At 42.7% G+C, this 18,887-nt stretch overlaps 2 protein-coding genes across 9 annotated transcripts in view; one reads left to right on the forward strand and one right to left on the reverse strand.

The window, feature by feature from the left end:
• The first annotated feature begins 171 nt into the window (after positions 1–171).
• On the forward strand, positions 172–3,555 carry guk1b (guanylate kinase 1b). Of its 2 annotated transcripts, XM_037248908.1 has the most exons (9): positions 172–283; positions 843–957; positions 1,238–1,279; positions 1,551–1,670; positions 2,187–2,283; positions 2,897–3,035; positions 3,115–3,199; positions 3,263–3,348; positions 3,429–3,555. In XM_037248908.1, exons 2-9 carry the CDS (start codon positions 846–848, stop codon positions 3,459–3,461), a joined length of 714 nt encoding a protein of 237 aa, XP_037104803.1. In that variant the 5' UTR covers positions 172–283; positions 843–845; the 3' UTR covers positions 3,462–3,555. The 2 variants fall into 2 exon arrangements, with proteins under 2 accessions (XP_037104803.1, XP_037104804.1); XM_037248909.1 differs by lacking the exon at positions 1,551–1,670 and having other exon boundaries at positions 173–283.
• Positions 3,556–3,605: 50 nt separating this feature from the next.
• Positions 3,606–18,887, reverse strand: part of obscna (obscurin, cytoskeletal calmodulin and titin-interacting RhoGEF a) — a 29,897-nt gene continuing 14,615 nt past the window's right edge. For 2 of the 7 annotated variants that reach the window (XM_037248788.1, XM_037248794.1), the window contains 42 exons: positions 18,540–18,806; positions 15,774–18,443; positions 15,632–15,698; positions 15,161–15,228; positions 14,968–15,080; positions 14,693–14,893; positions 14,519–14,601; positions 14,280–14,453; positions 14,060–14,219; positions 13,885–13,986; positions 13,638–13,802; positions 13,385–13,543; positions 13,132–13,309; positions 12,936–13,049; positions 12,707–12,874; positions 12,520–12,622; positions 12,236–12,365; positions 12,058–12,163; positions 10,928–11,027; positions 10,593–10,726; positions 10,410–10,522; positions 10,045–10,213; positions 9,850–9,937; positions 9,584–9,784; positions 9,447–9,507; positions 9,277–9,354; positions 9,022–9,194; positions 8,903–8,929; positions 8,664–8,816; positions 8,550–8,595; positions 8,402–8,479; positions 6,601–8,314; positions 6,412–6,528; positions 6,219–6,341; positions 5,974–6,141; positions 5,798–5,903; positions 5,478–5,717; positions 4,949–5,172; positions 4,849–4,863; positions 4,542–4,638; positions 4,315–4,464; positions 3,606–4,185 (listed from right to left, as the gene is read on the reverse strand). In XM_037248788.1, coding sequence (XP_037104683.1) covers positions 4,005–4,185; positions 4,315–4,464; positions 4,542–4,638; positions 4,849–4,863; positions 4,949–5,172; positions 5,478–5,717; positions 5,798–5,903; positions 5,974–6,141; positions 6,219–6,341; positions 6,412–6,528; positions 6,601–8,314; positions 8,402–8,479; positions 8,550–8,595; positions 8,664–8,816; positions 8,903–8,929; positions 9,022–9,194; positions 9,277–9,354; positions 9,447–9,507; positions 9,584–9,784; positions 9,850–9,937; positions 10,045–10,213; positions 10,410–10,522; positions 10,593–10,726; positions 10,928–11,027; positions 12,058–12,163; positions 12,236–12,365; positions 12,520–12,622; positions 12,707–12,874; positions 12,936–13,049; positions 13,132–13,309; positions 13,385–13,543; positions 13,638–13,802; positions 13,885–13,986; positions 14,060–14,219; positions 14,280–14,453; positions 14,519–14,601; positions 14,693–14,893; positions 14,968–15,080; positions 15,161–15,228; positions 15,632–15,698; positions 15,774–18,443; positions 18,540–18,806 — 9,584 coding nt within the window. In that variant the 3' untranslated portion in view covers positions 3,606–4,004. The remainder of the gene's footprint in view (positions 4,186–4,314; positions 4,465–4,541; positions 4,639–4,848; positions 4,864–4,948; positions 5,173–5,477; positions 5,718–5,797; positions 5,904–5,973; positions 6,142–6,218; positions 6,342–6,411; positions 6,529–6,600; positions 8,315–8,401; positions 8,480–8,549; positions 8,596–8,663; positions 8,817–8,902; positions 8,930–9,021; positions 9,195–9,276; positions 9,355–9,446; positions 9,508–9,583; positions 9,785–9,849; positions 9,938–10,044; positions 10,214–10,409; positions 10,523–10,592; positions 10,727–10,927; positions 11,028–12,057; positions 12,164–12,235; positions 12,366–12,519; positions 12,623–12,706; positions 12,875–12,935; positions 13,050–13,131; positions 13,310–13,384; positions 13,544–13,637; positions 13,803–13,884; positions 13,987–14,059; positions 14,220–14,279; positions 14,454–14,518; positions 14,602–14,692; positions 14,894–14,967; positions 15,081–15,160; positions 15,229–15,631; positions 15,699–15,773; positions 18,444–18,539; positions 18,807–18,887) is intronic. The other 5 variants (XM_037248793.1, XM_037248792.1, XM_037248790.1 and 2 more) reach the window with 5 other exon arrangements.

Consider the following 18,887-nt stretch of genomic DNA (forward strand, 5'->3'; position numbering starts at 1 on the left):
TATATATCATATCAGATTAGTTCTTCACAGAGATTACAGTCCCACTTCCCAATATGTAAATAAATGTCAACTGTCAATACACCAAACCTGTAGTCCCTTTCAGGTGTGGATTGACTTGATATAAACAAGCCGGCCCAGCATGCAGACGTGTGATTGGTCCGCGGATGTTGCGTAGAGGAGACGGCAGTAATTGAGGTTGACAGTGAGCTGATCAGCGAATCCCTCAGTCAACATCACGCTTGACTGTGTGCTCCGTTCCGTGTCTCCTCAAGAGTGCAGAAAGGTAAGCAAAATACCTTAAAATGAACTCATTTGGGGAACTGTCACTTTTGGAGTAAGTTAAACTAATGATATTATGTGTATTTGTACTATATTTGTTTGGATAAGATATAGAATGCCTATTATAGAAATAATTGATATTTTTAATATATAGCCATTAATAAGTGTGTGGGAGTGAATGCGAAAAGAAAATCCAGTTTCTGATTGGATGGCCTCTTCCAAGTGAGATGTCAACAATTATTAATATGAGAAAATGAGGAAAAAAAAAAACGTAATCAACTACATTTATATTTTATATTATGTTTAATGAAAAAAATTTACACAAACACTTTGAAACTAGTGTGTACGTATATGTGTGTTTGTCCGTCTGTCTTAATGCGTGTGTGGCGGTGAGGTGGATAAGAGAAGCAGCAGGGATCAAAAGATTAGCACAGATAACTTAACAGGACTTCCGGTTTAGTAATATTTCAGTTGCAAATGGAGTACCGTGAAGTCCCATGTACATACGTATGTACGTACGTATGTACTTATGTTGATCACTCGTGTGTGTGTGTTTCTGTTAGACAATGTCAGGACCGAGACCTGTGGTGCTAAGTGGCCCATCTGGAGCGGGCAAGAGCACACTGATGAAAAGGCTCATGAATGACCACGAAGGAGTGTTTGGATTCAGCGTGTCACGTAAGTGGGACAAACTCTTCCAGTTAGCTTCAAACCAGTGGAGGAAAAGATGTATTAGGTTTTTCTCTATCTGATGGTCTTTGAATTTTTGTTTCTATTGCAAAGAACATTTGTCAATTACAGAACATGTACACAAATTTTCCTTCCACACTCAGGAAAAAATTCCTTCTTGATTGCATGAAAGTCAACCAAGGGAATCTATCATAAAACAGAATTTTTTTTTTGCATCAATTCCAATGCAAATAATGATATTATTAATGATTTGCTGATCTCCACACAGACACAACAAGGAACCCTCGCCCTGGAGAGGAAAACGGCAAAGGTACTGCTGAGTCAGGGATCACATCTGTGGCATGGTGAATGTTTTAGCACCTGAACTGTAGTAACCCTGGACACAAATTTGCACCTGAATTAAAAAAAAATAGAACTTTCCACCTCTCCCAGCTTACCTCAGGACTCCTGCATTATTTCTTACTCCCAAGTGAACTGCAAAAACGGTTTTGTCCGTTACCTCACACTGTTTCCCTTCCTCTAGACCGGGATAAACCTGTGTGTGTGTGTGCGGGTGTGTTCCTGTTCTGCTTTCTCCGTAGGCCTCAACGCGCTCCCCATGCTTCTGGGGGCTACTTTACTGCCCGTAGCAGACGTCTTTTCCTCAGAAGACTTAGACACGTCATTTTTGTGTCCAAATGAATCAGACACCACACATGAAGGTGACGGTTGGTGTGATTCCATACGCGTATATCTTAAGGCAGAGTGACGGGGGTTACTTTCATCACCCTGGAACGCTCTCTTTGGATATATAGGAAGCGCTCTTTGGATATGAAAAATAAAAGAGAGGAATATTTTGGGAATCACGTTTAAAACAAAAGTACACTTTGGAGTAAAACGCTTTTGAAAATAGCCCCTCGTGATGCCTCCGTAGTGTCTCCTCTTGTCCTGTCCTGTTTTGTGGAGGATTGTCCACAAAAAACTGCAATAGTGTGTAAACAACCTGCAAACAATCATTAGCATTAAAGGAAAGATCAATATATCTTCATTTCTTGAAGTTTTCTTGGTACGTCATAATTTCCTCTCATGCTAATGATTGTTTTGTGATAGATGTTTCTTTAGGGAACAAAGAAACACGAGTGATGTTCATATACTGTAGAAGCCATCAGATTGCATGGAACATGTCCCATGTGTTTCCATTGTGCCGGTTTTAATCTATGTATGATCCCTTCATGCAGATTACCACTATACCACTCGAGAGGCTATGCAGGAGGGCATCCAACGCGGCGATTTTATTGAGAACGCCGAGTTTTCTGGAAACCTCTACGGAACAAGGTAAACATCCGATCCAGCATCTCGGAAAGTCAAGTCAGGACTTTAACTTCAAAAAGTGAAACTCCGTTTTACAGAATCAGAATACCTGTGGGTTACCTGAAAAAATCTTAAATACACCAATCAACTATTTGAACTTATCGTAATTTTCGTACGATAAACTGTTTTTTTATGCCCAACCTTTGAACTGGCTTATATATGAATTTTTCATGATTTTTATAATATTGCTAAATGATTTTCCCATCATTTGAGCTGGGGGGGCTTATATTCAGGTGCGGCTTTTAATACGGAAAATACGGTAGTTACTTCCGAGCAGTGTCAGTGTGTTCCTATCTCGTCAGCCATCCTATAAATAGCTAACTTTAACTCAGTTGCCTTGTATAAGAGCGCCATTTAAAACTAGTCCACATGGTTCAAGAGGATCAAGAGGATATTAAACATCTCGAGACAGATGGAGCTTTAACTCCATGATGCTCCGACGCAAGTGTGTGTGTCACATTCAATCTCACCTTCTTATTGCGAGGTAGGCGCAGAAAGTGTTAGCGGCTCGGATCAGCGCGGCGATCCTCTTAGCTTGCTCGCTTCATGTCAACAAGTGTGTGTATGTGTTTGATAGTAAAGCTGCCATAGAAGACGTGCGGGCCAAGAATCTCATCTGCATCCTGGATGTGGACATCCAAGGTGTGCGCAGGATTAAAGAGACGGACCTGAACCCCATCTACATCTCCATCCAGCCTCCATCGATGGAGATTCTGGTAAATGATCCATTTTGTGTCCACAATATTAGGTACACCTGTATATTCTGATACAGTAATTTGTTTTTTTATTTCTTAGGAAAAGCGCCTGAGAGACCGACAGACAGAGTCCGAGGACAGTCTACAAAAACGTCTGGAGGCAGCTCGCATCGACATGGAGCTCAGTAAGTTCAGACAGGTTTTGAAAATTCGAAATTGAAGAGATATCAAGAATTATTTCTCGTCAGGTAAGGAGCCAGGAGTGTTTGACGTCGTCATTATAAACGACGACTTAGAACGAGCTTACGATGAGCTGAAGGCCATCCTTAATGATGTGAGTCAAAATGCATATTGAATCTTCTGATTGTCCAATGCTTCCACTAAAATCTAAATATCTTTTTTTTCTGTGTACAGGAAATCCAAAAGGTTCAAGAGACAAAATCCTAAGAAAACAAACAAACAGGAAATTCGTCAGCATCGCAAAGTCCATCTTCGTTATTGCCTGTAAACACAGCAAACAATAAAGTCTGTGCTGGAGAAATGTTGTCTTTTATGCCCAGAAAAAAAGTCGAATAAATAACATGACGGCAATTACTAGTCAATTTAATGCCATTTATTTCACCCGTCATCCGAAAACTCATCCAAGCCGGTGGTTGACACAATAAATTGTACGACTCAGATATCCAACCTAAAAATAAATTCTCATTTACACATGAAAACAAAAAGGGTTGAACAATGTTATATTTAAATTCAAATGTGACATGCACAGAGAAACATGATCATGTCCAAACTTGCTCGCTGAACATTATCCCTGATATGTTTGCATTTAAACCAGAACCAAACCACATAGAACACTCTTACCACAATGCTAAAATAAAGGGATATGCAGCTTTTTAAGACGCATCACAGTATCCTCAAAGAACAACTGATTGACACACAACTTTGTTAATACCATGCTGTACCCTTCCATTGTTTTTCTCAGTTGGCTCACTACTGGAAGAAGGGACCCTGAAGCTTGGTGCGTACTTGGTCTCTCTTCTCTTCCTTCTGTATGAGGTACGCTTTGAGTTTATCGGTAGAGAAGCACACCTTGGAGTGGCGTGATCGGTGAGGAGCACGATGGGCACGCAGCCAAGGATTCTGGAGACACTCTGCCGCCGTGGGTCTTGCCCTTAAAAATAAAAATCCATTGAGACAACCCAAATCTCGATATCTGGATTAAAACTCATTCAATGCCAAAGATGTATTTTTTTATCTTTTAAGAATCCAGACATTCATTGTCTCTCGCTGAGATGCTCACCAGGATTTGTTATTCAGGCTGCTCTTCATCAAGTTCAGGGCTCCTTCGGACAAACCGGGATAACATCGTCCAAACTGGATTTTTCCTTTCTTGATGTTTTTGTCTTGTTCCCAGCTCAGTTCTGCATGAAATGGGCTGTCAGCACTCAACCTGCCAGACAGCAATTACAATCAGCAAGGAGGAAGAAGACAAACTATTCCAGACGGTGAGTTTATTTATGTGCTTACATAATAAACAAGAGAACTCCGATGGCCCAAACATCAGTCTCAGGCCCAACACCTTGGCCCTCTAGGATTTCCGGAGCTTTAGGGAGGACAATATAAACTGACAAAACAGACAGAAACATGATGGTGTTCATAAAATATTGTGCAGTTATTGGCACTGGCAAGTTCACGTGCATGATACATTGTGAGTTATTGAAAATTTAAATCAGTAAGGAATACTGGAAACAAAATGATGAGAAAATTGGTTGTTGTGCTTATGGATGTTATTGCCACTCATCCATCCATCCAGCCTCCAGTAAAGAAAGTGTACCTTTGCTGCGGTGCTCTGTTGAAGGCCATGACAGTCAAAGGTTTAGTATATTAGAGAATTAACAACACGACATAAGGTCAAACGATGGACTCATAGTCACCTTTACTCTCCGACAGACCCTGCAGATGCTCAGTGTGGAGAGGCTGACCAGGTGTGAAAGACAGAGCTGAGCCAAAGTCAACAATCTTCAGGTGGTTTCCGTCGTCTACCAGCATGTTGTCAGACTTGAGGTCTAAGTGGACCACTCGCCGGCCGTGAAGGTAGTCGACTGCACTCAGGATTTGACCAAGCAGCTCCGCCACACTTGCTTCTGAATACACATCTCTGCAAAACAACAAACATGTAACACAGCTTAAATTGGCACAAGGTGTTTGCAACAGAACGCCAAAGCATGGCGGTAAAGACGGTCAGGGGCGGAGCTAGAATGTTTTCAGTGCGGTGGCCAGCGTGAAATAAAAACTCACTAAGTCATGGTGTCTAACTCTGGTCCTTGATGATCAGGATCGTTACCAGAATCCTGCAAAGCTTTCTAATGTGATGATCGTTTGAATCAAAACGAGGAGACATTTCAATACAGGCCCACTGTGTTCGTACTTTTTCGTGCTGTGGTGGTTTCAAACATCTCTCACCTCGCAGCTAGGTTGTAGAGCAACTCTTTGCCAGGACAGAGCTCTTCCACCAGCACCAGGTAGCAGGAAGTGATGTAAGCACTGTGCAGTTTTACCAGGTGGGGATGGTGAAGCCTCCTCAAGAGTTTATATTCCCTCAGTACCAACTGTCTCTGCTCCACCCGGTAAGGTGTGATCTTGGCGGCAAACACTTGGCTGGTTTCAGCATCGCGACATAAGTTGACCACGCTGAAACGACCCCTGAGTCCAAGATAACAAGAAATAATCTGGCATGGAGCACAAGGGTGGAACAAGCTTCAAGAACTTCCTAAAAGCCTAACCTGTTGATCTCTGAGAGGAAGTTGTAATTCCTCTGTGTTGCTTGACTTTCTGAGCCAGCAACCTTTGAACCAAGGCACTCAGTCTGGATGAGAGGAATGTTCGCATCTGTGCAACAACAAAAAATACATCACTAGATGAAGGGATAAAGGTTCTTTTGAAAGTTTCTTGCCCTCACCTTCATGGTGAGTTGCCATAACAACCGGGGCGGAAGCATCGCTGAAAGGTCCTGCTCCTGTCTTAGTGATGCAGCCGATCCTGAAAACATAAGAAGCTCCTCTGGGGAGATCCTTTGCCACATAGCTGCTATCATTCACATCTTCTGAGAGGACTGTCCAGTCGCCACCTGAGGAGCAATGTAGCATTCTTTTAGAAGACGACATGATGTAGCCTACAAAAGATGTGTTTCGACTGTGAACCAACCATCTGTACAGTACTGCACACAGTAGGTAACCGCGTCACTAGACTGAACAGGCTTCCACACCAGCAGTACTCCACCTCCGTCCAAATGAAACACATCAGCCTTGTTGGGACGGACGAGAAGATCTAAGAAAATGAAATATAGCAAAATTATTAGAGTGTTTTGTGAGCAACTGACAAATTACTAATTTGATACCCTTTGATTTTTTGAATGCTGGTATCTTGAAAGTTGGCAAACGCTTGGAGGTCCTCTTTTTTGGACTCTCAAGGCCATGCTCCCTTTGAGGTTGCATTGAGCCCTTAACAATTGGCCCTGTAACATTGAAATAAAGATGATGTATGTTCTTTAATCGGCCATCAGTGTAGCAATGAAAAAATAGTTCACCTCTTTTACTTAGATCTTCATTACTGGATGATCTCGAAAACAGCTTGGTCAAACTTGATGCTGAAGCTCTCATTTTCTTTCTGAACGACATGGTAGGTGTATCTGGCTTCATTATCTCTCCAAGTGTTGGTCCTAACTCTGCGCTATCCAGTTGCGAGTAGGAATGGCTAGCCCAAGATTGCCTTCGAAAGATATTCAGGAGGCCCAGCTTTGGGGATTTTCCTGCAGGTGGCTGAAGTTCGAGAGCTGGTGCAGATGCATGTCTTTGCAGGCCGTGGCTTTCTTTCTTATCTTTTGCCCTGGGAGGTCTTTCAGGAGCCTGGAGAGAGGAGAGGCTAGGACTTGGACTAGGTGTTGATGACATCTGCAAGCGACATATGTTGGGGTTGGAGCGGGTACGGTTACGTGGTGGAGCTTGGGGAAACTGGCCTCTGGGTTTGAGTTCTTGAAATGACCGAGAAGATGATGATATCATAGGCTCCCTCGGGTCATCATACCCTTCGCTCTCTTCTGATCTGTACCTCCCTCTGAGCTCCTCATATGAACCAAGTCTACTGGAGGACTCGGAACCACCGTGTTCCAAAATAAACGATTCAGCCAAGGAACCCTGGGAGCCAGTGAAGGCGTCACCCTCTGATTGCTCCTGATCCATCCCGTGGCTGATTTTGTTCCCCACAAGAAGGTTTAATGGAGCAGATCTACCGCCCGATGCGGCGGTGCCCTGTGCGGGAACAGTTGAACCCCTCCTTCTTATGGGTCTCCGAGGTTTCGGAATCACCAGCAGTTTCCTTCCTCTCACTTCATCGTCTGTGAAATCCTCCTTCATACTTTGAGTACCTTCTTCGTCACCTGACTTTGAGGGCTTGGGTGAGCTGGGAGAGCGTCGAGAGTACTCATCGAGAGACCTGCTCCTTCTCTGGGGTGGAGCATTGGTACGGGTCACGGTGCCGTCAAAGGAAGTAGACTTGTGCATGGTTGGTTGGGTGGACCCCCGTCTCTGGCTTCGGTTAACTTCCATGTCATCCTCCACGTATTCTATGAGAGGTTCATTGAGGCGCCCCGACATGCTCCGCCGGAGTGGCTTGCGACCTCTTTCCTGCTTCTTGGCCTGAAACTTGTCTCGTAATGTCATGTGTCTGGCAGACATGGGTGAAAGCTGATGAGATGAACTGTAGAAAGTGCTACGGATCACGCTGCCTCGAGGGATTCGACCCGCATCGCTCCCTGAACCTTCGTCACCATCGGAAAGGTTGAGAGACGGACTACTGCCCTTGTTGAACCTTCTTTCATTCTGAGGAGTTTGGAGATACGAAACATCTGATGACGCAGCGGACTGCCTGCTTACACTCCGTTCTAACATGCTCATCCGACCGACCAGCTCGTCATCATCCTCCTCCTCCCCAAACGTCACTTCTTCCTCCTCGTATAGACCTTGATGAAGTTTGGTAAAGGGTTTCGGGATCCGTGCTCGCTCGCTCAAGGGGTCATAGTCATCTTCTGTTTCTTCTTCTTCCTCTTCAGTTGGGCTGCAGTGCTGGAAGAAGTCCCAAGAGTCAGCCTCATCGTACTCGGATGATGAACCACTGCTCGGAGAGGTGCTACTGTTCTCCTGGTTTTCACGGGGAACAGTCACCGCGGTGTATCTGAGAGGAGCATCCAGGAGTTCTGGAATTGGCCTTAAGGTGAGCACGGAACCAACACAAGTCAAGGAACGCTGGGGGCAAAGAAGCAAAGGACAAAGCTGAAGACAAATCGCAGAATTTCTCATTTCCACAAGTTTCGTGAATCATTCATATCTCACCTGCCATTTTCTTTTTGAGATGAAAACCTTTAAACCCTTTGTGTTGATTTCATCCGTGTCTTCCCCTGCATTTTCATCCTGATCACAGTTAAATTTTGGTTGATTTTCATTTTCAAGTTGAAAAACTGCAGAACAATTTAGGTCTTACCTGGAGCCATTCATGGCTCAAACACTCAAAGGCAGATGGCCGCTTCCTATACAGGGTAGAGAGGAATTAAAATATTTTGCACAGTGAAAGAAGAAAGGATGCAACAAGGCCTACTCAGGGTCTGGTTGAAGAAGACTGCGAAGAAAGGCTTGGGCCTCAGGACTTCTACTCATGACATCGGGGGCATCCCAGTTTAAGGTCCCTTCTCCCACTCTCAGTAGTGTAGCACGGTCGGTTTCACCCACAAAGGGGCAACGACATAATAGACTACCAAAGAAAGGAATAGCAAAAAAAAACTGTGTTTACGATAATGGATAGATGTGTAGTTCCGTTTGTTGCCTGGTGAGACTTACCATAAATACGCCATCACACCCACTGACCTGTTACAATTAGAAATTCTCTTTTGTCACACAATACACAGCAAAATATTATGATTTTTTTATTGTAATGTCGAATTTGGATTTCGACTCACCAAATATCTGTGCCCGCACTGACAGGTTCTTGATGAACAATTTCTGGTGCAACAAACTCCGGCGTACCAAACATGCTGTATTGATGTCTGGATGTGTCTACTTCCTGGCAGAAGCCAAAGTCACAGATCTTGATTTCATCTCTGGGTGGATATACCATCAGGATATTCTCTGGCTGAGGGGTTATACATAAATCAACATGAATATTGTATTAATAGATTTTTTTTGCTAGTCTTGTAATTGAGCCAAAATCTCACTTTAATGTCCAGATGCAAAATGTTCATGCTGTGAATATGTCCAACACCTTCAAGAATTTGCTGAATATATGACTGGACCTGGAATCACAAATAATTTACTGTCTTATAGCAAAATTCACAAGAACAATATACATTGTAAGAGAATTTGAATGAGGAAAAACATCTCTTACCTCTTTCTCCGAAACTAACCCTCTGAGTAACAAATGGTCTACAAGGCCGTGAGAACAGCAGCTAGTGATTGCATATGTTAAAGAAGTTCATCTACTAGGCAAAACGGGTTTATCGTATTTTTTTTAAGAAGGGATACATTTCCGTAATGAGCACCAGCGTGCGCCGGGTGCAGAAGAAGTCCAGTAGACAAGCCACCCTTGGATGAGCCAGACGGGAGAGCAAGTCCCTCTCCTGGAAGGCCCGGGTGCGGGTGCTACTTCGCAGTGGTAAGAATTTGGCAGCAAAGACTTCGCTTGTCCCTCTGTGGATCACACGCTTCACTACCCCAAATGTTCCCCTAGGGATAAAAAAAAAAACTTAGATGAATCTCAACAGAGATGAAGCAGAACAATATGGACTCACCTTCCAATTTCTTCACCGACATCATACACGGTGAATAGCTTCCTTCTTTTCCCCAACTCCACCTCTCTCTCCTGAGACCCTAGTGAACCTATTAAGAATAAACACACAGAAACAGCGGTACCATTAAATGACTTGATTAAAACATTTAGTTTTCCTCACAGTCCCAAGAAGAATTGGAATCATCTATTGTCTCACCTTCCTCCACTAAGAGCTGAGCTTGACACGACACATGGCCAGATTCATTGTAAGACAAGCAGGTGTAAATACCGCTGTCTTGACTTTCTGGGCATACTATGGTCACTGAACAGCGGGCGGCATGCTGGACAATCTCCACATTGTCACTGGCTCTAAGTTCTTCTCCGTCCTTCAGTAATGAAGCATAGATCAAACTTCAACACCCAAACAACTGTGACAACACTAATCTTTCTTATTGTAAGCCCCATTTGACATCATTACAATACAAGTGAAAACAAAAGGGTCCCAATAAAGCAAATAAATCAAAAGTACAAAGAATTGAACTTCTTAGTGAAGCTCTTGTTTCACTCCTGCAGGACTCCTACCTTGTACCACTGTATCTGCGGTATTGGCCTTCCTGTAATGATGGCGGTAAATGTGGCTGATTGTCCTGGTTCAACACAAACGTCTTCAGGAGGTACTTGGATGAAGGGAGCAACTGAACAGGACAGCAAATAAGTTATAAAAGAGTGATTCTTCATTTGATTAATACAGAAGAAAAGGAGTACCATCTGTAATTTCCTGCATTTGCTCTGAGATATAAATTTCCTCTTCTTCCTCCTCCAAGTAATACGAAGGCTGCTGTTGTGCTGGCTGATCCGTTTCTGCTAGTTGAGGAACTTCTGCAAGACTAGACTCAGCTCTGGAGAGCAAAAAATCAATTAAGAGGTTAGTGTTTTAATTGTTCAAATGTTCTGCCACCCCAGTTAAAATGGATCTTTGACATCCAATGGCAATGAATGAGATAATTAAGTGGGTGTTCGAACCCTAATCCTACGTAATCTCTTCTCTTACCCCCAAAAAATCTAAATGACATTTTCATTTGTATTAATGAAATGCTCACTGTTCATGAATGGGTGTTAACTGAGCAACCGAGGAGGGAGTAAAATCTGTTTGCAGCCATTTCTTCACAAAAGCAGATGACCAGCCCTCTGAGTCTGCATCTAGAAAAAAATGCAAAATAGCATTCTGTTAATGATTGGAATGATTTAACAGACATGAGTAAAACGTACATTACCTGAGATTACACAGAAAACACAACCGTGTCTTACCTGCTGGCTTCAGGCTTTAGTGAAACTACAGTAAAGTATCCACCACATCAACAAGACATGTGCCCACTCCTGTATAAGAAAATCTGCCCAGCACATGACCATCTTGTATTTGTGGTGACGAAGAGTTAGCTGGGCATGCGTTGACGGGAAAACGGGAAACACTGATCGGGTTATATGTTATCGTGACAATGATGACTTACATGGAGCGGTCCGCATGAGGAAACCTCTGCTTTTGGACGAGTAGGGGGAAGATGGAAAACATGAAGGTTATAGAGAATGAAATGGTAAAATACAGGAAAAACAGTGGTACACTTGCGCAATCTTTAAGAACGTGATCCAGGTACATAACATGCCTTTACAAAGTTGATAATGAATACTAGTAAAAACAATTTACATTGTCAGAGGCACAGACCTTTTTACATACAAACAAATGGATTTTTTTATTTTGTAGTCTAGCTCCCAGTTCCTCTGTATAGTCATAGTTTTTGTTTTGTTAGCATAAATAGTATCTCCAACAACTCTCAAGTGGTTGAATTTATTTAAGTACGGTAAGTGTGACCTCAATCGATTGACAATAACTCACAGTGAAAAACAGATGAATGAATATAAATGACGATTTCTCTTTCATCCGTGTTTTGCTTACTAAACTGCAATTGGTATGCTACCTAGGTGACCCAACTCCAGATGTAGGCAAGTGAAGTGGATGAAAGGAAAAGTAAGTAAATGTCTGACAGAATGGATGAATTGTCCCACAGGACTGTCAAGTGGCATTATAATGGGAACAGACATGAACTGTGGTGAACGATGGCATGTGCTTACTTCCTCCATGTAGAAGAAATGAAAGTATGTCCCTAAAAAAGTCCCCTAATGACCGCTTTGTTCTGTAAAGCATAATTACCTTGTATAGCTCGAACTGTCCTACCTTTAGGAGGTAAGTCTTGCGCCTGGTCACTCTCAGATTCATTCGGGGCGACGTAGGAGGGGCACAGTCCGGCCTTGCATTTGACACAACCAAACTCATTCGAAAGCTGGAGTGAAACAAAATTTTCGATGTGCATCAGTGACGATTTAATGACGTCGTACATATGAGCTCATCATACCTCACACTCATACAGTCCGATGTCTGCCTCTGTTGCACCGATGACCGTTAGAGACAATATTCCACTTCGAGAGTCATTCAAGGCTGAATATTTTTGCTTGTCAGTCAACTCTTTGCCATCCTTCATCCACCTGCAAGATGCAATATAAGAGAGTTGAAGGAAATCTGCCTTCAAATTGGATATTTCTAATGTAAGAGGGCATTAAAAATATATATTTATTATTTGGCTTGTAGTGGCATAAAAGTGCTTTGTATCAGAGATTTTGGGAAAAAATGCATACTGACCTGATTCTGGGCAAAGGAGTGGTACGAGTGGAACAAGTGAAGTGAATGTCTTCACTCTCGATCAGACAAGTACTTTCCAGACGACTAACAAATCTGGGTGGCGCTGGTGGATGAAACAGTAAAGGTTTTGTAGGTTGAAAATACAAAGTGTCATTAGAATGATATTGAAATCTCTCACGAGACTCACCCTGCACGACAACGGTAGCCATAGTACCAGTGCTGCCCATGCTACTGGTAGCATAGCACACATATTGTCCAGAGTCTTCAGTGGTCAAACTGTCCAAGATCAAAATGCACGCGCCTGACTTATCTCCTGTGATAATATGCCGAGGATCATCCTCCAACACGAGGCCATCTGAGGAGAAGACATCGTGTCAACCGATTCAATGCCAGTCATTTTTTGTTATTATTCTGACCTTTGAGCCAAGTGATCACAGGCTTAGGCAATCCTGTAACCTTGCAGCTCAGTTTGACGGTCTGTCCGATCTTTGCCGTGTTGTCCGACAGTAGTGATGTAAACACAGGGGGGTCTAATTGATTGATAGACATAAACAAAGACAACATTTAGATAAACATATTTAAAAATTGAGATTTGTCATATGCTGTATGTACTGTTAGTGGGCAGGATGGCTCGTTGCTGAAGCTCCTTCAGGTCTTTGAGCCAGGAAAGTTTCACCAGTGGTGAGCGGCCCTGCAGTGTATATCTCCGCACTGAGCCCCTGTGCTCATGCCAAAGCTCCCAAGTCTTCTCATCACTTCCCATCGTTTCCTTTAGCTCTACATCATTCAACTGAGATTGATAGAGACAAAATGTGAACATGAATATTTACATCAACAAGCGTCCACCAATGGATATTTTATTTACCTTCATTTTATTCTTGAAGGTGAACGTATCACAGTTCTTATTGGCATCTCTTTTTAGTTTGCACAGGACAATACATTCCTTGAATAGGAAGATTTGTCTCTGATGCCCTCTGGAGGTCTTTTTTGTTTCTGGAGATTCATCCCACACTGTAAAGGCGCCCTTGGGGAAAAACAGGAATACCGACATGTTTCTCATTCATAATTCTTACTTCCTAGAGAGAAATTTCCAAGATGTGGTTGATACTTTCGCTTACCTGCCGCACAGGCTCGCCCAAGGCTGTCAAAGGGGCAGGGTAGTTTTCAATGAGGGAGACTTGGTGCAAGTTGTCAGATCTCCAGGGTAGACAGGACACAAGGGAGTAGGCATCCTCCAACAGACAACAGCTCTGACCGCTTTTGGCCTTGTTCTTAATTAACTCCTGAAGGGAAATTCAAATCCGAGTTGACACCTTGTGGACAATTATGCAATGTTTGAAAATGTATAAATTATCCATCATTCACCTTCAGCAATGCTTGATATGTCTGAATCCTTTCAACTGGTCTTTGGAGGAAGGTCAAAGTATCTATGACTGGAGCTTCAGGTCTACCAGAGCCTGGTAGCTCCTGTAAAACAGTAAAACAGTATTTGTCGTCTGTCACATTGTTTACTCAGATTGACTATCATTGACAATCTTACTTTGAGATATTGTTGGGTAGCTTTATCAGCAATGCAGGCCTCTGCTTGTGATTGCCCGAGCATGTAGTGAACATACTCTTCAAGATCTTCACCGTGATGGATCAAATGCATGGCGACATCATCGTCTGTAGTACACTCTCTCAATCCAGGGAGAATAGACCTGAAACCGTAGCTCATGTCAAAATCTGCCGTCTACTGTTAAAATGTTAAAATTGCATACTTTTCATGAAGAAGGACAATGTCTTTTATATTTCTGAAAATGATATCTTTCTGGTTGATGATGTTGATGGGAACATGGCGACTTGAGTCCAAATAATTTAATGGATGAGAAATAAACATCTTCATCTCTTTGGCAAACTCTTCTTCACCATCAATCAGACCTTGGATCAGTTGGCTGAAGAAAACAACATTTTCGTCAGTAATAGACAATTCGAACAGTGCTCTGTATTGTGAGCAAACCTCAAAGCCTTTCTATACTCTTCTCCTGTGGAACCAATCTCATCAAGATCCTCTTGAGGTGCCCGCAATTGTGTGAAGGCCTCCTGTTAAAACACAAACAAAACATAACAGTGCTCTCATTTCTCTTCATTAGCTGGTTATTCATTTTACAAACTTCTAGAATGAACATCTAACCTTTCTCTTTTTCTCCAGGTAGGCTGGACACACCCATCCTTGTCGAGCAGGATTGGTTTTGGTGGGTTTGGTTCTTACGAGCCATTTGCCTGGATGGACGGAGTCTAGAACCTCGACGAACTGACCCTCCTTCAGTAAAAAACTGTCCTTGCTTCCACTGTTTGGGTTGCAGTCTGCTCGAGCCACATACATTTCAAACGTCTAAGGGAATTAAAAAGTTAAAGAGGTTTATCAATAAAATGGACAATTGCAGTTTAGCCATTGAAAGCCCAAACCTCGCGTTGATCCTCTTCCCCTTCAGATTCTGATCCAGAGACAGTGCTGGCTAAAGGTGTGTGGGCCCTATGGTGTTTAGGAGATGGGGTCCTCATTTGTTCCTCTTTAGTGCCTATAAATGAGAGTGATACCAAAGTAATAATTGATCAAAAAAGCCTGGAGCAAACTAGGCTTTGTAGGATCACTGCTCACCTTTGACTTGTAAAAGGTGTTGATCCAAATTCTTTGGAGGCTTTTGGTCTGTTGCCTTAGGAAGCTCCCTGTAGTGATATACCGTAATTTTCGGACTATAAGTCGCGGTTTTTTTTCATAGTTTGGGTGGGGGGGCGACTTATACTCAGGAGCGATTTATATACATATATATGGGGTTTTTTCACTTTTTTGGGCATTTTATGGCTGGTGCGACTTATACTCCGGTGCGACTTATAGTCCGAAAATTACGGTACATGAAACACCAAGTTGTCACCATGAGAATAAAAAAGTGGTATCAAATCCAGGTCCAGACAGAATCCCAGCCACAGTTTGGCTTTAACTGCTTCTAATCAAGTGGCTGTTAAACAAGCTAGCACGTGTTTACCCGATAGCTTGGTTGATTAGCCAGTGCGGCAGAGTCCTGAACTGGGATTAGACACATCTGGAATAACAAAACCTTGGCTCCATTACCTTGAGGTCTTAATTTCCACAGGTTCCATCACATCTGGTGCAGTGTCATAATCAGATGGACTTGACACTGTTACAGAAAGACAATTCAATGCAGAAAACTAAAAATGTGTTCAGGATAAACTACACGTAGAGTATTACTCACTCGAGCTGGTAGCAATGAGAGACGATGTTCTCCTTCCGTGAAGGCTCAACGGAATCTGCTGCTCTGTCAAGTTGTAAGCTTCCCACAAAGAGACGTCTATATTCTCGACGTAGTTATCAGGATCAGTCCCTGAAGTTGGCTGATCTTGAATCTGTGTTTCTTCCTCAGGTTTCTGTGAAGCCAACTGCAGTGGAGTAATTGCGGCAAGAGGTGGATGCACTTGCCTTTGGAGTGTTTGAGCAGGTTGTTGAGGTGCAACCACCGTTATGTTTCCGTTGTAGGACGTAGTACCAAACTTATTGACCACCTCACAAGTGTAGATGCCACCGTCACTAAGGGTCAGTTCAGTGATAACAAGAGAGCATACCCCTCCCTCTGCTGTCTTAATACAATGTCGTTTGTCACTACTGATTGATTGACCATTTTTAAGCCAGCGCACGTTCTCGTACTGTCCTTCTACAGTACACACGAGACTGATGGTACCATCAACATCTACACACTGGTTCCTAAAGACCTCTTTCAACACTGGTCGTGTATCTTTGTCGGTTTTGTAGTCTTTGAAGGGAATCTGGATCTTGCCATTAGTCTCTTGCATTTGTGGTTCATCTTCAGCACTCATGTAAATCGTTGGTGTAGTATCTTGGACTGTCTTCTGGAGAACCAGAATGGTAGGCGGGGAGTAAGGTTGGGGTGAGGTTTCATCAAAGAAGCCAGCAGGTTGAACGACGCTGTGGTCAGGTGGGATCTCGGTCAAAGCTTCTGAGAAAGTTTCATCTTCAGAGATGTAGAGGAGAGGAATTTCTTCTGTCATTCGCACTTCTTGTTGTTCGTCCTTCCTTTCCAAAGATCCGGCAGCTATTTCTTTGTCCGTTTCAGGTTCTTTTCTCATCGGTCTTACTGGATGTTTAATCAGCTGTTTGGGGACAACTGAGGTCTCTACCAGATCAGCATCTGCAAGTACTGACTGTTTCATCTCATGTCTTGATTCCTCGTCTTTCATAGACGCTGCTCTCTCTTTTAGTTGTTGTTCATCTTGATCTGTCTCATTGTCTCTTGACGTTTGCTTTTCCATCGGTGTCCTTGTTTTACTTTTTGACCTAACAGGTGGCCTTGGGGGAATTATTTCAGTCTTTATATCTTGAGGCGGCTCTTTTCTTTTTACAGATTGACTCTCCAGCTGATTTATTGATGGCACTTGCTCCTCTACTCTCTCTGTGGTCTTGATTTGTTTTATGGGAATTTTCTCTGCATTTCCTTCGCTAGAATCATTGACTGTAGCATTTGATGACTGTATAATGAGCTCTTCAGATTCTTTTCGGACATATTCCGTTGGTTCCCTTTCTCCTGCTGCTTTTACTTTTGACCTCACAGGGGGTTTCAAACCCTCTTCTGCCTTCCCCACTTCACTATCCTTAATAGTAGACGTTGCTTCTTTTAATATTTTGCTTCCAATGGATGTTACGGTTGGTTTTACATCCTTTTTCTCCTCCTCAAGTCTCTTCCACAATGTTTTCTCTGAGTGGTCATCTAGTTTTTCAACTTCTCCGACTTTTTCGCGAGGTGTTCCTTTTAGCTTGTCTTCAGGAATCATGCCTGGCTGACTCACTTCTGGCCTAATTGGTTGCATCCTCTCTGTCTCAACATTTTCAATCAGAAGCTCCTTCTCAACTAACATTGCTGGTCCTTTGTAAACCTCCGTTTTGTCCTTCTGTTCGTTTGAATCCTGAGCTTTTTCAAAATCTGTCTTGATAGATTTTTCCGTTTTGATCTCCTTCTGATCTTTAGTTTCTATTTGCAAAGACTGAATGGGCTTTTTTATGTTCAATATCGGCTCTACATCCCCTTTTAAAGCAGTGATAGATGCTTTGCGCAGTGTCCTTGTCTTGGGTTCTGGAGGGATTGGGTGAGCAACGGGAGGATTCAGATTCTCAGGTTTGGATGAATCCTGAGCATTTTCAAAGTCTGTGTCTATAGATTTTCCAGTCTGGATCCCTTTCTGGTCTTTAGTTTCTATTTGCAAAGACTGAGTGGGCTGTTTTATGTTAAACACAGGCTCTGAATCAGATTCTAAAGTGGTGATTGATGCTTTGCGCAATGTCCTTTTCTTTGGTTCTGGAGGGATTGGGTGAACTATGGGAAGATTCACACTCTCAGGTTTGGATGAACCCTGAGCATTTTCAAAGTCTGTCTCGACAGGTATTTCAGTCTGGATCTCCTTCTGGTCTTTAGTATCTATTTGCAAAGACTGAACGGGCCGTTTTATGTTAAACACAGGCTCTGAATCAGATTCTAAAGTGGTGATTGATGCTTTGCGCAATGTCCTTTTCTTTGGTTCTGGAGGGATTGGGTGAACTATGGGAAGATTCACAGTCTCAGGTTTGGATGAATTCTGAGCATTTTCAAAGTCTGTCTCGACAGGTATTTCAGTCTGGATCTCCTTCTGGTCTTTAGTATCTATTTGCAAAGACTGAACGGGCCGTTTTATGTTAAACACAGGCTCTGAATCAGATTCTAAAGTGGTGATTGATGCTTTGCGCAATGTCCTTTTCTTGGGTTCTGGAGGGATTGGGTGAACATCGGGAAGATTCACTTTCTCAGGTGTGGAAGTGGTACTCCTTGTTTCCGGAAGTATCATGGGAGGTTCCTCATCTGGCAAAATGGTCTCAGATGCTAGAGTGGGGAGTTTCAAGGTGAGGGAAAATATACCAGATTACTACATCCTGTTGCTGTACATTTATTTAATACATACACAGTAGATGTACCAACCTTTTACAGACACCATTGCAGAGGTCTCTGCACTTCTTGCTTGACATGAATAAATTCCACTGTCTTCTGAAGTTAGCTCCTTGATATGAAGTTCCAGCAAACTGCCATCTTGGTTCATCGAATACTTCTTGTTTGCTCTTATTGGCATTCTGTTTTTTTTCCATTGTACTGACACTCCAAGTGTGGACAGTTCGCAGCATAAAACGACTGTAGCTCCCTCTTTTGTTTCTGTGTTTTGTAATTCTTTCTTGAAAAAGCAAGGTAATTCTAGAAGGTATTAGGAAAAGAAGTCATCAAAATTTTAAATAACATACTCACCTGCCCAATCAATTGAGATCCAATATAATA

This window comes from Syngnathus acus, chromosome 4, assembly GCF_901709675.1.
Source record: "Syngnathus acus chromosome 4, fSynAcu1.2, whole genome shotgun sequence".
Classification (NCBI taxonomy): domain Eukaryota; kingdom Metazoa; phylum Chordata; class Actinopteri; order Syngnathiformes; family Syngnathidae; genus Syngnathus; species Syngnathus acus.

Excerpts from the sequence above, each read along its gene's own strand:
- guk1b (XM_037248908.1), top strand. The coding sequence starts at position 846 with ATGTCAGGACCGAGACCTGTGGTGCTAAGTGGCCCATCTGGAGCGGGC. Across the intron at positions 3,036-3,114 it reads CTCCATCGATGGAGATTCTG|GAAAAGCGCCTGAGAGACCG; the intron begins GTAAATGATCCA and ends TTTATTTCTTAG. Across the intron at positions 3,349-3,428 it reads TGAAGGCCATCCTTAATGAT|GAAATCCAAAAGGTTCAAGA; the intron begins GTGAGTCAAAAT and ends TTCTGTGTACAG.